Source organism: Tauraco erythrolophus, chromosome 14 (genome assembly GCF_009769465.1).
Source record: "Tauraco erythrolophus isolate bTauEry1 chromosome 14, bTauEry1.pri, whole genome shotgun sequence".
Lineage (NCBI taxonomy): Eukaryota > Metazoa > Chordata > Aves > Musophagiformes > Musophagidae > Tauraco > Tauraco erythrolophus.
Window position 1 is genome coordinate 9,652,681 of NC_141478.1, and position 17,434 is coordinate 9,670,114.

General features: G+C 41.2%; 1 protein-coding gene across 1 annotated transcript in view; it reads left to right on the forward strand.

The window, feature by feature from the left end:
• Positions 1-17,434, forward strand: part of ARNT2 (aryl hydrocarbon receptor nuclear translocator 2) — a 75,863-nt gene that overhangs the window by 13,486 nt on the left and 44,943 nt on the right. The window contains exon 4 of the mRNA XM_009978420.2: positions 746-959. Within this exon, the coding sequence (XP_009976722.2) occupies positions 746-959 (214 nt within the window). The remainder of the gene's footprint in view (positions 1-745; positions 960-17,434) is intronic.

The window sequence follows — 17,434 nt, forward strand, 5'->3', positions numbered from 1 at the left end:
GCTGCACGTCAGACAGATGTGTAGGTGTCTCAGGACAGAAGTACTCAGCATGATGAGCAGGAGACCATGTAAGCAAAAGGCCAAAGGGAGGGGCGTTCCAGATCCTTTGGATCTCTTGAGACTTCATAGTCACAGGCTGGAAAAGAAAACAAGAAGTGATACAACCTTCTCCTGTAGTGACTTGGGCCCCCTAATGGGAGGGGAGACTGAGGATTCCTGTCCTTGTTCCCATTACACTTTCTGCCTTTTATCCAGTGACTGTTTAATTTACAAACAAACAGAGCTCATCTTGAGGGAGGAAAAAAACCAACCAACAACCAGAAATACTTGTTGGTTTCTTTCCAATTAAATTATTCAGGACGTTTAATTAAAGGGATGAGTTTGCCCAAATGAGTTATAGCTGTTCATTTCCTCCGTTTGTACTCTGAAATAACTTTTTATTTTTTAAATGTTAGATGCCTATCACACAATATGCAGCGCGTTTTAGTTAATTTTCCTAAAGTGCATTGAGATCACCAGATGAAACGCAATAAAGGAAAACAGTGGTGTTTGTTATTAAGATCAGTATTTTTATGGCTTGCTGCTAGTTTGTTTGTGTTGTTATATCAGTGCTACAGCGAAAATTTCTGCCTAGGTTGTGATCAGCTACTAAGATCACAAGAAAACAATATTCTTTGGCAGTGACAGATGTGTTATTTGATTCCCTTTTCTTGCTGGCATTCTAATCAAATCCTTTCTTTGGAAGGAACTGAAACATCTTATCCTGGAGGCTGCAGATGGGTTCCTGTTTGTAGTTGCAGCTGAGACGGGAAGAGTGATCTACGTATCAGATTCTGTGACTCCTGTGCTGAACCAGCCACAGTCTGAATGGTTTGGCAGCACTTTGTACGAACAAGTTCATCCAGACGACGTGGAAAAGCTGCGAGAGCAACTATGTACCTCCGAAAATTCTATGACAGGTCAGATATGTCTGATGTATGGTTCTGTGTTATGGATCCCTGCAGAGTTTTTCTGACATCCAAAATGCCTGGTTTGAAAATCTGGTAAAAATGAAATTCAACAAGATTAAACTGCATTTTCTTGCAAGCAGTACAGTAACATAAATCTTCTTTTTCATGACTACATTTTGCTTCCTATACCACTTTCGCATAGCTCTGCATTTAAACTTCTGGCTTGAGTAGGTTTGGAATATGAATTGTTTTCAGGCTTGGTCTGGAAATCTAGATTGTTTTCTTTTCATCCTCAATGAACTTGTGACTTCCTTACAAATATGTGTTTCTTTAGGGTAGTGTTTATTTTGAAGGCAAAAATCATGCTTTAGACTTTTCCATTTTCATAAAAGTTCCTTGTGGTTTGCTAACGGGAATCCTGGGGAAAAAATCCCAGTGCTTGGCAGCTGAAAATCTAGTGGATTTTAAATGGGAGGCTTGCTCCTGTAGCAGTGGTGTAAGTTAACTGTAAGTTGACGAGCTATCATTTTGCACATAAATCTAAACCATATTCATATCTTCAGTATAACTTTGGCTTTTACAGTTATTTGTGCTCAAGACTGCCAATAGGAAACTACTCTTGTCTTTAATAGGATACGTGTATGTTAGAGCTGTGAGAATTAGCTAAATCCTGTTCTAACTCAAACTTGGAAAGGAGGAAAGCTAACTTCTCTTTCTATTCTTCTGCATAGTATGTTTATATCTAAAGGAAAGAAGCCAGGGGAAAATACTTATAACAAAATTCTGATCCATGCAAAAGTCACATAATTTCTCCTTGCTTTAGTAATTCATAATTCTGACCTGGTTTGCTGGAAGTTTTGTTGTGTTTCATAACTCAAAGTACAGTGATCCAGTTTTGAGTGAACCTGCACACTGTTTACAGCTTCCATATCAAAACAGTGCCAAATTCATGATTTCCTGTGGTTTGAATGTGATGTGGTTTTGGCAGAGCTTTCATGTATTCAAATTGGAAACTCAAAGCAAAATTCTGTGGTGAAAATCCAGGTGGATCAGAACCAAGTGAACAGTTAGGGAAGCCTGTGAAGACCAAAACAGCTGAGTTTCATACCCTGAGACTTGCAAAAGAGCACAACCTTTGTTTTTATTATATAGCATGTAATACAATCTAACGTACATACATACCATCTTCCTCCAAGAAGCAATTACTCCAGAGCCTCAGTGAGCAGTCATGTTTCAGCTTCCAAAAGTGCTCAGCTATGGGACTTAACCTGCTCAAACTGGAGCAGGACTAGACAAATGCAACTTCTGAAAACCCAGCTCTGTATTTTTTCCAATTTTAACTATATGCTTTACTTTTACACTGAATTAATCTGTGGCCAGTGGAAAGAGAAGTTCAAATAATATTTATAGGACTAAATCTTTTCCCTGCCTCAGTCTTTTGGAGTTGTCAGATTGACACAGAAGGCTAGTAAATCTGCTGTACATGGACAGCTCAACGTTTTCCCAGTGTGAGGGAAACATCAGCCTGTTTAGAGCCAGGATAGCCTGCTTAGATACACTCCTGAAGGTGCAGAGGCGTGCCAGATGTAGAAAGGTGCTTTTTAGGGACTGGAGAGTGTGTGTAGTTACAGCTGTTCCAAGAGAGTGCAAGTAAGAACAGTGCATAATTCGTCCTAACTGTATGGGGCACATTGTACGAGTTTCGCTTTACAAAGTTGTTGGTTACATGTTGGTTACATGTGCAGTGCAATTTTTTGGCCAGCTGAACATCTCACAAGTCGTAAACACGCTCGTAAGTCTGCTTCTGAATCAAGTATAGACGTATAGTTGCATGTACATCATGTCTCATAAGATCATCATAGAACAGATTTTTAAGGTGTCTGCTGCATTTTTTAGCTTTTTTACACAATCAGTGTAAAGTGGGTGACATCGTAATATAGTTCTGCTTTGAGTAGTTTCGTTTTAAAGATGTGACTGGTGAAGTACATTTAGTTAGTGTAGGAGTAGTTTTGTCAGCCTGTGGAGCATATAGATAAACAGAAAGCTCTAGATTTTTTATATTAAAGTTGCATTTCCTTGACTCTCTGAGGTACCATTAAATAAGAGGAGCCGTCTGCTATAAGGACTGTCAGTCTGGCATGAATTTGCTTATGAGCAGCATGCAGCAGGACTTCAGCAGCATCACTCTTGCTCCTTGGAGATACCTTTCTGGGAGCAAGGTGTCTAGAGTCCCTTCAACCAGTTGCACTTTCCTTTCTCTAACACAAGCCATATTGAGAGTAGCAGCTTTGTAACAGGTAGGAATAAACCAAATTATTACAGTGAACAGAAATAACAGATGCCTTAGTGACATTTTAAAAGAAGTCAAGTAGGCAAACGCACTTCCTTTAAGTCAGTGTTTACCCAACCATTTGTGCAGCCCCCAAGTCTCTCTTGGCTTTCCAAAATTATGTTTCATGCGTAGCAAAGGGTAATGCAGAGCTTGAAAGAGATGCCAACTGCAAGCCAACCAGCTGCATTTGATGTTTTTCGTGCTCAAAGTGAAGTTCACTGCAGGCAGCAGGAAAATCCTCATCTTTTAGTGACCTCTGGCTGTTGAGCACAGGTTCTGCTTAGGGAAAAGAAGAGATTTGCAGGTGAAAGTGTAATGGTATATTACAATTTTTAATTTTGCTCTCTTCCTCATCTTCTCAGGCTCCATTTTCTCAATCCTATAACCTCCCTCTTCAGCCCTTGAACTGGGGAAGCAGTGACAGCATCTTGACAAAGGAGAAGCTTCAGTTGCCTTGCATCAGATCAGAGCAATGTCCTTTGGTTGTATTTGTTTGTCCTGTTACGAGCGCTGATCATTAGCACTACATTGCTGGGATTTTCCCAGCACCTCTAGCAATCCTGCTACCCAGAGAAGCTGCTCCAGACCCTGAGGACTTGGGAAGCTGCCACTGCCAAAGGGGAATGACAGAGAACAAGCCGGTGGAGAAAGCAGACTCCTCTCACATTTCTGCCCCCAGGAATAAGACTGGGACTGGAGCTGAGGTTGCATGAGCATTTCTTTGGCAGTCACACAAGCTTATGCAATCCTCACCTCATCTCACCCTCTCCTCCTTTGGCATCTGAGTGGTACTACAATGAGTCACATCAAGGGGGCTGACCCAGCTGAAAGCTAAGCTAAGCAGAAAAACCTTGGTTTTGGTAGAGGCAGCTCTTTGGCCCACCTTATCATAGCGTTGCTGAGCTCTTGTGCTAACACCAAGGAGAAGCGGGGAGTGAATAGTTAAGGGTAAGGAGAGGACAGGACTTAAGGAGAAGTAAAAGCATATGCCAAATTGAAGTGGCTGTTTAACTATGGCCTAAACCACTTAATGTGTTTTGGGGAGTTAATTGCTTGCTGTATTTTTAACTCTCAGAATATGGCAAAGGATGGATGGTTTCTGTTCCATTTTATATCCTTGGAGATTTTATTCCCTGGAAATGAGACAATTGTCTGCTTGTTTGTTGTACATTAATTGCTAACACATTGTAGCAACAGGAAAGCTGAACTGTGAAGTATATGTACGGTTTGAAATGCTCTAGAAAAGACAGCAGCTGAGACTTGATGATAGCAACAAGTAGTGCTCCCAAGAAGTCTTTACATGCGTCATGGGCATGATTAATGAGAACGGGGCAGATATTCAGAGTAATAATTTATTTCCCCTCTTTGTTCTTGGAAATCTGCAGATGGGAAAACAAATCATTTCAAATGTGGATGAAGATCAGAACGCACAGTAGGATCTGTTAGCAAAGACCTCTTTGCCCTTAGGATGCACTGATGAAACTTTATGGATGTTGGGTTCAGATGCAGATTCAGGGTTGGAAGTTGTAAAGGTCTGAATAACACAAGACAGTGGAATCCTAATGCAAGTGAGAGCCTCTGAACAGCTGTGGACAACAAATCTCTAATGGTGCAGAGAACAGACAGAACTTAGATTTAAGTGCAAAGAAAAACAACTTTTGAAGAATGCCTCTGTTAAATTTACTTTTCAAAAAGTGACTGAGCCAAGTATTATAGTAGACTGACCTTCTGTTAAAATACAGTGTTCCAGGACACTTTGCAAGACTGATTTCTACCAATCTAATCCTCCATAAGCAGTTAATGAAAGAGCAGAATGAGGAATATAGGTACCTCTGCGTGGTTACCTGGAAATACTCCAGGTGATTCCATGATGTGTCTGAGATACGCTTGTCAAGGCTGTGAGGTCCCTATTCCTGCAGTCAGCATCTCCAGTGGTGCAAATGGGAAACACCCAAGTTTTTTATAGTCAACTTTGAGCTCCAGGCTTGTCAGCACATAATAATCCAGCTGTAATGTCTTCCTTCAGCCTCACTCTTCATAGCTAAGGCGAGGCAAGGCACAACATATGTAATCCCATCCGCGGCACAAAGCCTCCTCAGGACATTCAGGTTCAGAAGGAGTCCTTGCCATCTGTTTTAGCTGAGCAGTTAAGGGGTGCTGAAACTGTGGACCTGTGATTGTGAGAAAATGATGAGAACCAGAATCTATACAGCTTTCATTTTCAAGAGATTTAAAAATGACTAAGTCAATTTACTTGCTAGCTGAGAAAGATTAATTGAGGTTACTTGTGGACAGAATTTGTGTGCCAAGTTTAATCTTGGCATGATATTTTATTGCCATATTTTATAAGTACAAAACAGTAGAACTTTGTGATGGAAATGGTGACTGACCACAGCAAAAGTTGAGCTGATAGGTGCCTTTTTAGAAGAAAAGACCATTGTGTGACAATTTGCTATGGTTCTTGAGTATTATGGAAACATCACTCCATGTTATACAAGCAGAGATTTGGACTGGGGAACCTGTCTCACGGAACCTTCAAATAAACGTTGTCTTGCAATGATGGTTTCAGCATATGCAGTTCTCTGTCCAACTGCAAAGCTTTCTGTTACCAAGCACGGTTTGTAGACACAGCCACAAAATCCAGATGCTGTAGGTAAGAGTCAAATTGTCTGTAAAAATGAGAAAAATAGTGTTCCACCCAGAGGGCAGTGCCAGAGACCAGTGGAGAAGCAAAGTAAAGCTTTTCACAGCACTGAACAGATGGGAAGTGCTCAACAAACAGTAAATAACCGTGTGAAAGAGAAGATTAGGAATAACTTCTCTCTACAACAGATACTCTTCCTGAAAGTCAGTGCAGAATTTTTGTGCTGTGAGCTATCTCATGCTTCCATGTCAGTTTTCCAACTCTGATTTGGAAGAGTTGGAAATAATAATCTTTCTTAGAAGAAAGGGAATAATTCTCATATGGACATCCAGCAAGTGAATGCAAATGTGACTGTTATTTATGATCGTTATTTTGAACTCTGACTTCAATGAATGATTTAGGAGAGATTCCAACTGATACGGAGAAAGGCTGGATGAGACTTCTGTTTGGCTTCATGTGCAAAATTCTCCGAAGAAATTCAAAGACTAACTTGAGGCATGACCAGAAACTCTGCCCTGGCAAATACAATTCTGTTATGCCTTAAATGTCATCATCAGTAACAGTAAAACGTGTCTAATGAAAAAGTAATATGTTATCAAAACATTTAATTAGTAGGATGGTTTCTACACTATATTAGCAAACCAGAGAGCATCTCCTCATCCAGTTAAAAATTGCATCAGCCTATTTATTAAAAAAAAAAGTAAAAAAGTCTATTTTAGATATTGATGACAAAAATTTTATACCAAAAATATATTGTCAGACGCTTTGTCTTCCCTATGTCTTTTGTAGAAATTAAGATGCTTGCCAAAGATGGATGCTTTACTCAGAGCTCTTAACTCTCCTTGAAAAAAAAAAAAAAAATTTAAAAAAAAATCCCTTTTCTTCAGAGAAGTGTCTCCTTGCTGAGACAGTCAGCAAAACAAGGAGCTGTAGTAAAGATCCTTTGGGACTTTTTTCTCTAGCTTTTGGTTCTAAAGAGCACATTTATCAGGGGTTTATGCCTTGGAAAGGGACTTTGTGTGTGAAGGGCTGTTTCAACTAACAGCGCTTGATTTCTTTATTTTTTTTACTTCTGTCTGTGAACTCTTTTAAGTACATGAACCGTAAAGAACCCTCTGTCTCTGAAACGTGCCCAGCCCAGCAGCTTAGGAAGTGAGAGTACAGAGAATTAAAACCAGATCTCAGTATTTTAGATTTTAACGTCTTAGTGCAGGATGACTGACCTAGTAAGACTGTTAGCCTCTGGGCAGGTAGGGAATGAGTTGTATAATTTTTTGTTTGTAGAGAGAGAGAGTTAATAGCTACTTGTGCTTTTTATCCCAGTATAAAAGAGTGGTTCATCATCAGCTGTTTTCACTGGCTGTCCATGAAATGTAATGATCTGCGGGTGAAGATGAGCAGGCATCCAGTAAACAACACGCAGCAAAGCGGGCAGGACGGGGAGGAGAAAAAGTTTCCATATACATGATATGAGGTGTCCTGAAATCTTTTATGTCTCTGCAGGACTGTCTGAAACTTGACTCTTAATATTTTATGGGATTTTCCACCCACACACACATACCCACACCCCCTTTACTTTATTCCTTAGGAGGGTGGAGGCTGGAGACCGCTGTGCCAGGATTGTTGCACCTGCAATGGAAGGGAACAGAATGATTTTTTTTAAAATAGAGGCTTCTATACTGAGGTTGTCCTGGAAAAGAGGGGACAATTCTTGAAACATACTACCATGTATAGAATATGTATGAATGATTGATGAGAACAGAGCATTTCAGGTTTCAGTCTGGTTTTTCTGTAGAAAAAGCTGATTTTGGCAAGGCATCTTTTCCTGTTTGAAGTGTGAAATCTTGGAAGAGATTTGGCTTGTTGCTGACAACTACCAAATCACCATGTGATACCTGTTTTTCAGCAAAGTTATGTGGTCCCACCAGCATTGCGGAGAGTGAAGAGGATGTTTCAGATGTAAGACTTTCCATACACACCAGCCCGTTGCCATGCCATTGTTCCAAATTAAAAAATCTGTCCACATTTTTGGGGACTGTTTGTTCTCTTAGCAGAGAGGTCACAGTGCCAGCCAGAGATGGCCTTTGAACTAGGGCAGTGCTGAGCATAGAAATTTGTGGGTTTCCAACTTTAGTCTGTTCAGCTGGCAGGTTTTCTACGTGGAGGATGGAGGAAATGGATGTTCTGCTTCCTCCATCCCCCTTCTGTTTGCAAACAAATGGATTATTGCAATAGATACTTTGGAGCAGGAAACAAAGAAGCTGTGCCTGTGCTCAGAAGTGATGCCCAAAGCCTCTGTGTCTTCAGCTTCTCCTCTGTCGTTGTTTGATTTGATCAAGCGCAGTTTGCCAACTCCATGGGATGAAATAGAAAAGTTTAGTGGGTGAGCGAGAGCCACCCGAGTCTGTGAATGTGCCGGGCTCTCCAGAAGGAGGACAAGGAAAGTTTTAAATATTCTATATGTTAAATTACACGTGGGACTTAATGTTCCTTTGCAAGTGATTTGCCCTGTTTTTCAGCTGAAGTGAATGAAACAAATATTTCGTTCGGTTGTGGCTGTGTGACCAGTGACTGTGGTCCCGCGATCTTACAAGGGTAACAGAGAGTGTGGAATTCATCTTTTTGTGTTGATTATGTGAGAAAGAGGGCTTTAAGGCCGGAGAGGGCCATTCCTGCCCTTTGATACGGTAGATAATACCACAGAAACAAGAAAAACCCAGTCTGCTCTCAAGAATAGGTACTGTCAAATGATCACATTTTAAACGTATGGTACATTTAATCTCTTTAACTTGTTCCGAGAAAATTTTGTTTTGCCTTGATCTTTAGGGCTGTCTCTGAGGGGGGGGAAAAAATCCCAAATACTGGGAGAAGCCAGCTATGTATAAAAGAGTTCATAAAGCAACTCCTACACAAACACAGTGACCCAGTGGTCTCCCTGCTGCTGAGACACTCTGTTTGGGTGGATAGTACTGGAAGGAAAACTAGTGATAAAAAGCTGCGTTTTTAAAAAAATTACTTTGGTAATTGTAATGGTGGTTTAAAGAGGTCAGAATCTGATTTTACCAAAATAAGGAAGCAGGTTTAGCCTAGTACTCTGAGACAGACTTATTACACCTGATTAGCATTAGGGAATGCTTTAAGGGTGGATTTTCAGGTGTTAGGGCATGCATGTGCAAGTAGGTTTTGTGGTTGTTATTTCTCTTCAGTCTTCACCATGAGTTTCTCACTTGGAAACTGCCGCGTTCTTAGGTCTGTTGTCACAGATGTTTGACTGGATCATTTTCAGTTGCTGGGTTTCAAGGGTGGTGGGTTTTTTAAATGTTCAATATTTATTCAGCCTGCTCTGTTAACTATGATGAAATATATGGAGTTAGTGATTTTCATCCCCCCCTCCCCCTTTTAGAAAATACTAGTGTTTCACAAATACCTAACCAACTTCTTAGAATCATTGAATCATAGAATGGTTTGGGTTGGAAGGGACCTTAAAGATCATCTAGTTCCAACCCCCCTTCCATGGGCAGGGAAACCCTCCACTACACCAGGTTGCCCAAAGCCTCATCCAACCTGGCCTTGAACACTGCCAGGGATGGGGCACCCACAAGATCTCTGGGCAACCTGTTCCACTGCCTCACCACCCTCAATGTAAAAAATTTCTTCCTTATATCTAATTGAAATCTCCCTTCTTTCAGTTTGAATCCGTTGCCCCTTGTCCTGTCACTACATGCCCTTGTAAAAAGTCCCTCTCCAGCTTTCCTGTAGGCCCCCTTTAGGTACTGGAAAGCTGCTATAAGATCACCCCGGAGCCTTCTCTTCTCCAGGCTGAACAGCCCCAACTCTCTCAACCTGTCTTCATAGCAGAGGTGCTCCAGCCCTTGGATCATCTTCGTGGCCCTCCTCTGGAGTCATTCCAGTAGCTCCATGTCCTTCTTATTTTTAGGTTAACACATTGCTAATAAAACAGCCCGAGCATGCCTCTCAGAACCTTTTGGCACTGGCCCTGCTTGCAACCCTCTGTAAATCTCAGATGCATCGCTGCTTCGATGGGAACCCCACAGATGCTGAGAACATGCAGTATTAGCCTTATCACCTGCCCTGTGGAAAATTAGCTTTTCCTTTAGCCTAATTTGCATGTTGTGTTGTCTCAATTAAGTTAATAGAATGCACTGAAATATTTTATTATTACGTGGTAGCAGCAGCCAAGGGAGGCAGAGGGAGGAGTAATGCCTGGGCATGATGGTATTCCACCCCGAGTATCTGCTTGCTTCAAAAGGGGGATAACTGGCTTATCCCATGCTGCTGTCATCTTTCTCTCCTTAGCCGAAACTCTCCTGTTTCATAACACTGGAACAGCAGAGGCAGGACTCCCATGGTCTTTGGCCTTTCCCTGTCCTCCCACTGGCTTGCTGGGGCCACAGTCCCCACTTGCTCCTTACTGGTGTCGTGCACAGAGCTGCATGGAGTGGAAAGCCTCCCACGAGGCAGCACATGACCAGAGTGGTAACATGTCCCACTGTCAGTTTTCTGTAGTTTGATCTATTTTATTGTAGTGTCTTCGATCTGAACTTACGTCATTAGACATTCTTTCTGTTTTCATAGTAAGGAGACTTTTGCATGTAATTTGTAAGTGCTTCGAGTCTTTGAAAAGAAAATTAAAACCTGTAATGATGTTTTGCCCCACACACCTTATTTTAATTGAACTAAAGGAGTAGCCCATAAAAACAACCAGGCAGCATCCTTGAGCGTTTTGTTCTTCTCTCTCTCCTCCACCCCTCCTTTTATTTAAATTTAATTTAATTTAATTTAATTCTATCTCCAGCAAAATATCTCACAAGTATCTCACAAAGTCATCTTGCAGTCATTATGTATTTCCTCTAGTGGACTATTCCATGGTGTGTTACTGGCTCATGTGGAACAGACCACAGCCAAACTTCAGAACCAGATGATACTAGTATTAACTAATAAAGCATATACCCCAGTTATTTGAGTTTGATAATTAGGTACAAGTAATACAGAATGCCAGGAGCTGGAGTCTTTTTGGCAGAAGAGTTTTTTAGTAAAACTTCCTGCTGAGCATTCAAGTGAAACAAACAGGTTAATTTAAAAGCTACTTACAACTGTTATGTATTGATTTATTATGCAGCTGTGAATGGTAAAAGAATAAATTACATATTGCAGATTTACTTTGGATAGCTGTCCTGTCATGGGAGTCTCAGCTGATGGTGCTTTGGAGTAACTGTTTCTGGGGTTTTCCATCCTTTTTGTAGCTACAGAAGAAAGTCTGCTCTGTCTTTTGAGTTGCTTTTTGTATCTTGGATCACTGGCAGGCCTTAGTATGGTAATTTTCTCCAGCTCAGACTTTCCGTCAAATACGTCTGGTAGTTGTAACAGCAGTGCTACCCTAACTGCCCAGCTCATGGAACGATGAACTTGGTCATATTTGTTTGTTGAGTGACGGAGCCTGAAAGTACCTGCAGATCAGAATGCAGCTCTGTCAGGACTTATACAAACCTATAGCAAGATAAAGCTGCTGCAAAGGTATAAATGGAGAATGCAAGGGTAAAAAGAGAGAGGATCATCATCTAGCTTTATAGAAAGGGAACTGGAAATGGAGATAGATGCTGCTGTACTTACATCTAGGGAGAGCTTACACATCTGTACGGACTTCTATAAGCTATTTTATTTAGTATGCTGAATGTTTCCCATGCATAAGAAAACCGTTGTTGAGAGTTGAAAATACATTTAGCCCTTAAAATATTTTTTGGGGTTTTTATGTTGTAACTTAGCTTTCAACATGTGCTTTGAATTATTTGCTTGGGGTTCTATGTCCAGTTTTTCCAGGTCCATCAGCGGAGAAAATTGCATGTGATCTGTAACACTATCCCTTCAGATAGTCCCTTAAAATTAACTCAATACCAAGGCTTAAAAGCCCACATAGTTTCCTTTTTGATTTAATTAAAATGATGCATATTTGCCCGACACTGTGGAGAATTACATGATGCAGACTTGTTAGTCAAACATGAAGGCAGGCACAGCAGAGACCTTTTGGCCTCAAGAGCTTTTATAAGAACAAGTTGTATTAAGCAAACAGCTGTGTAACGTGAGGGGTTTCTTATTGAAAAACAAGAGGGGGTGAGAAAGTTTTTCAATTCCCCCTTTGTGGGTCAGTGTCTCCAGTTGGTAAGTAGGGGATAGACAGATATTTAAAAATAGCTACATTTCAATTGCATTACTTCTTTTTTGATTTTTTTTAACTTTGCTGTTGATTGGATCGACTCTTCATTCTATTGTAAGAATGTCATAACTTGACTCTAATGCTTATACAACGCCTTTTGCAATTAGATGATGTAAACCTTAACATATTTAGAGAGATTCAAATAGTCCTCTGGAGAAGCTAGACTAGTGAGGGGAGTGAGCTTTGATGGTTTATATTTATAAGTGGAACATTAGCCATCGTTACGAGATAGGTAGTTCAAGAATTTTTTCATGAGTGCAGAGGGAAAAATGAGCAAGAGAGAGCATGTCCTGGTTTGAAGTAGCACTGTGAAAATGGAGTATTCAATTCAAGGGAAATTTCTTTTCCTTATTTGGGCTAATTTATTTCAGGTTCTATACAGATACATGAAGAGGTTGTCACTGGGTATAAAGAAAAATAAATCATCTTCTTTTGGAAGCATAATCATGTTTATTTCTCATTTAAGCTGATTATGCTCTGATAAGCATATAGTCATGAGATTTTTATGGCCTTTCTGAGAATCACTGTGGATTATATTACTGACAATTTTTATCTACAGCTACAGTGTGTTGAGAACTCATATTGCTTATATGAGCTTGGACCCTGTTCCTAGCTGATCCTCCACTGCTGGCTGATTGCAGGCAAGAGAAATTGTTCCTTTGGGGCTCAGCGTTCTCATCTTTAAAATAGGAGTAAAGGTGTGGATCTCTACTGAAAGCTGCTCTTTTGTCTACCAACAAGTACACACTTGGAGCCAGTTATTTATTTTGCATACTGGTGTATTTGTTTATCAGTGATTAGTGATGCCTTGTAATGTAGTGGAATGCGCAGTGGGGTGGGGATATGGTGCTGCTTCCTTCTGCACGATAAAACAAGCATGTGAGAGCAGTGAAGCCCCAGCCTGTGAGAGCTCGAGCAGTCTCAGGACATAAGGGTGGAAGGCACTGCCAGCTTTGCCACAAGAGCCGCTGCATTTTATCCCTGCCATCCGTGAGCTTCTTGGTTGATGTGTGTGCAGTGTAATGGCAGCTGGGGAGTCCTGAGCGGTTCTTGATTTTGGTCCAGGCTGCGTGAGGCTGATTTTACAGTTGTACTGTATTCTCAAGGGATATTGGTATAGCAGTGTCCCCTTGGCTTTGTTCTTCTGGAGATGTTGGGCCAGAGCACAAGATCCTGCACAATGAGAGCAGAGGTATAAACGTTGGTTTGCTGTTCAGCCTTGCTGGTAGGGTGCAGTCTCCCGAGGAGAGGTCCTGTCCTCTCTGTATGGTCAGGGCAGCTGGGAAGCAAAGGTATAAAGTGTGCAAGGGGAAGCCTTGCTCCCACCTGCTGTGCTGCCTCCCTCAGAGTCCTGCCGACCTACTCTGTGAAAGATTTGATAGGATCATGATTTTAGTATCAGGAAAGATTTCGAATTTATCAGCCATCTCCACATGATTGGGAACATGCTCCCCGCTACCATGTCTTGAGCTGCCTGTAAGCGAGGGGTTGAAGTTGTGATTCTGGTAAAGAAGGGCTGTGATCCCAGTAAGAGATGACCTGTCCTACCAGACACCTTCAGGCAGAATCCAGGGACTCCTGCACCCACAGGGTAGACAGTCTGGAGAACAGACTCTTTCCACATGTGAATTAAAACTACGTGCACACTGCTAGCACTACAGCTATGGTGCTTATTTTGTACTAATCCGCAGTATGAAGGAGAAAAGCCTGCTGCCTGTTAGGAGCCCATCTGCTCTGCATCAGGGCGAGCCCTGGCAGCGGTCCCACGCGGCGGTGCCGCGTCTGCCGCAGGGGCCGGCGAGCGCGTCGGGAGCGCCAGCGCCTGCACGCCGGGGCTCTTTGTGAATGAGTGGGGGTTTTTGGTGACTGAGTTCAGCATCACGAGTTACAAATCTGCTCTGCGAAAACAACCTCATCAGGCTCTTACTTTCTAGAACTGTGCGTTCTTCGTGGCTTCGCGGTGCGTTTTAAATGCTATCAAGACTTGGTGTCTTTTTTGTTGTACGTTTAAAAGACCATGAACTTCTCAGTGAGTATGAAGTAGCGATGTTAAAATCAGCACCAGGGTAGTGGGCATTGCCAGGGAGAGCCGCTCTGTAACCTCTGCTGTGAGCGAGAGGCGTGCTGTGAGATCAGCGCTGGCTTTGGGTGCGCAGCGTGACTGGTGCCAGCTGCGTGGTTCTGCCCTGAGTTTGTAATTTAATTTGAAGTCAAAATGGTCTTAAGTCCATCTATGTTTTGAGCGCCCAGGCTGTTCTTATTGCTCACGTGTTCGCTTTCCCCTCAATGAGGGGCTGGAGAGATGCATTTTTTGTGGATACAGTTTTGCTAGGATTGTGTTGTTTGGTGCGTTCACTCCACGTAGTTCTTGTCTTTGTTGTCATGATGCTGAAGGGAAGCTCTGTTTTTAGAGGATACTTGGATGAGCAGCAGCACATTTCTGTGCTATGGCAGTTGCTCTTTGTCTCACCAACCCTACAGTAGATATCTTGTCATTTGCAGGGCAGGGACTTGGGCTTTCAGGACAGGGACTCTGTATTCTAATATGTATATGTACATGGCAGATATGTCTGTGCTTTTATGAAAAATTACCTCTATGTAAATAATAAACCCCAGAATGCTGAGAGGAGAGCTGCGTGATTGTGATTTTATTTTTTTTTAATGTGTGTATTGTTTTATTTACATATTGAGAGCTGCTCCTGGAAGGAGAGCCTTCAAATAGTGTGTTTGCTTTTCAGTTTTCATTCTTAAAGTGTTCTTAGATCATCTGTAGTTTTTTTTATATTGAAATCCACAGGGCAGATGTATATTTATTAAACTTAATAGAGCTTAAAGCACTTGCTGAGCTGCATTAAACATGAGATAAAATTGTATCCCTTACAATTGTAAGGGTATACATTTTAAAAAGTTTTTATTTTCTTTTAATTGTTGAATTGATGGAGAATAATTGCTTTGCTCTGGCATGAGCTTATCGAGAGTAATTTAATATAAATTGATCAAATTTAGGCTATTTAATCTTCTTATTGAAGACATATTGTTTGTTTATTCATAATGCATCATCTTTTTCAAGAGGAACTCCTCCAGCTGAATACCTCAGTTGGGGTAAAGCTGAACATTCAGCTGTAGTTGGTGTATATGTGTAAACAGATAAATGAAAAATTTTAAAAAAGAAGAGTGTAGCTTCGTTTTCTGGAACATGATTGTTTATCCCAAGCAGTGACCTGGAGAGAGAGAGAGAGAGATATCTGTACAAACTGTTATGGAGTCAATGTCCAACCACCAATGCTGTCTTCATGCACATCTTCCATCTCCTAAGGCACAGTAACAGAGTTCGCTTTTTGATCCTATGCTCATGAGTAATAAGGACTTTTCTGTGCTGCCTCCCTATAAATGGTAAATGGTTTGTTTGCAGTGTTACACTTCTGTGTGATGGGCTGGCAGGTAGCAGTTCCAGTTGAGAACGCACGTCGTAAAGCTGGTCTCTGCTGCTTGTTTGTAAAGACTCAATGTACTAATAGAGAGCATCACCATAGAAGTCCTTTCTCTGCTCCTTCAGTTTATGGGTCAGCTTACATTTGGAGCTGTGTCCGAAAGCATCAGTACCTTGACCATCACTTTGCTTTTATTTTTAAATATTTCCTCTTGTTTTTCTGCGTCCCTGTCTTGCTTTTCCCAGTTTTATAGTAAGATAAAGATGGTTTTAGTTTTCATAAGGATTTTTGGGTGCAGTATTCCTGTGTTCTGTTTGTCTTCCATGAGTAGCCTGTGGAGCGTTTTTGATGAACGTAAAGTCATCTTTTGTTATCTTGTCCAAGTCAAACTTAGTTTATCCTTTACTTTATTTTGCCTGGAAAGAAGTATGTAGACAATCCAGTGGCTGAGAATAATTAGGAAATATCTAACTTATTCTTTGTAATACAAGACACTGTCATCTACAGCGTGAAGCTTGCTGGGTTGCTGAAGGTGTAGAGGGCAAGGTGAGACTCCATATATTATTTCAGACTGTTTCCTTGTCAGGTCCAAGATTCTGTGCAAGACAGCAGTCCATCTGCTGATGAGTTAGAGGGAAATGGAAAATTGTATCATGTACTTTGCTAACACTATTTTTATGTGCATGAGGCCAGAACAAACTTCTTCTGATCTTTGTAAGCAGGTAGTGGTCTTTCGTTGAAAAAGAGGAGTATTTCCTTGCTGCAAACTGGATGTGAATACTGAATGATTGTTTTTAGAGACAGCCATTTCAACTTCCACCAAAATTTTTGCAGAAGAATGACCTTATGTAACAACCCTTCTTTCTGATTACAGACTCTAGAATTCTTAGGAACTGGAAATCCAGCAGAGAAAGCATTTGTGGTAGAATTAGGTGTTGAAGCTTATGGAGTTGTGAATGCATCAAAAAAAATAGAACAGAACTGAAAGAAGTAACAAAGAACAGACTGTGTTTGATTACCAGGCTATAAACCTTAGCATGCAGTGCGTAAACATGGAGGAACAAATTTTCTAACAGGCTGGTGCTATTATGTAAAGATGGATTAGAGCCAAACTCCCAGATTTGAAACCCCATGAACTTCAGTGGGCCCGGGCCAGTCCTTGGCTTAGGTTCATCTCAGGCATTCCAAGTACAGAAAAGGTATTTGAACATTCACAGTAGCAACTGGAGATCCAAAAAGGGAAGGGTCATGCATAATTGTTCACTGTTTGCACACGCAAGGGGCATAACAGTGCCAGTATGAACATTTGTCCCCTTGACCATTATGAGAATGTTTTTAGAGCATCTTTGAAAACATGCTGCAGTATGACATGAAGGGAGTGTTTCTGGCCTGTATCCTCAGTACCTGAATCTGTTGTTAACTCATCTCTTTAGTGGGAAGAGCTTTATATGTTTTCTCTAATTTTACCCGAATAATGTATCTCTTGCCATTGTCCTCACCTCTGTGGTCGCCCTTTCCTGTAATTACAGCTGACATCAGGTTCCTCGGTTGCATGGTGGAATCCTGCTCAGAGGAAACTGGTTTATTACAGGTTTAAGCAATACTGTCTTCTGAATGGGGACTGTAGTGGGTAGGTTTCAACAAATTATCAGTTTTACCCAGAACAACCAGAGAGATTAATGTGCTGGTTTTAATAAGCATTGTGCCCATTTACTTATTTTCTCTTTTGCATTATAGTAAACTCTGATTTCCTCTGCGTTGTGCAGCTGCTGTAAATGGTAATAAGACAGCAGAGTCAGTCACAGTAGTGCTGTGATGGAGACACGCATCCCGCACTTGCTGTGT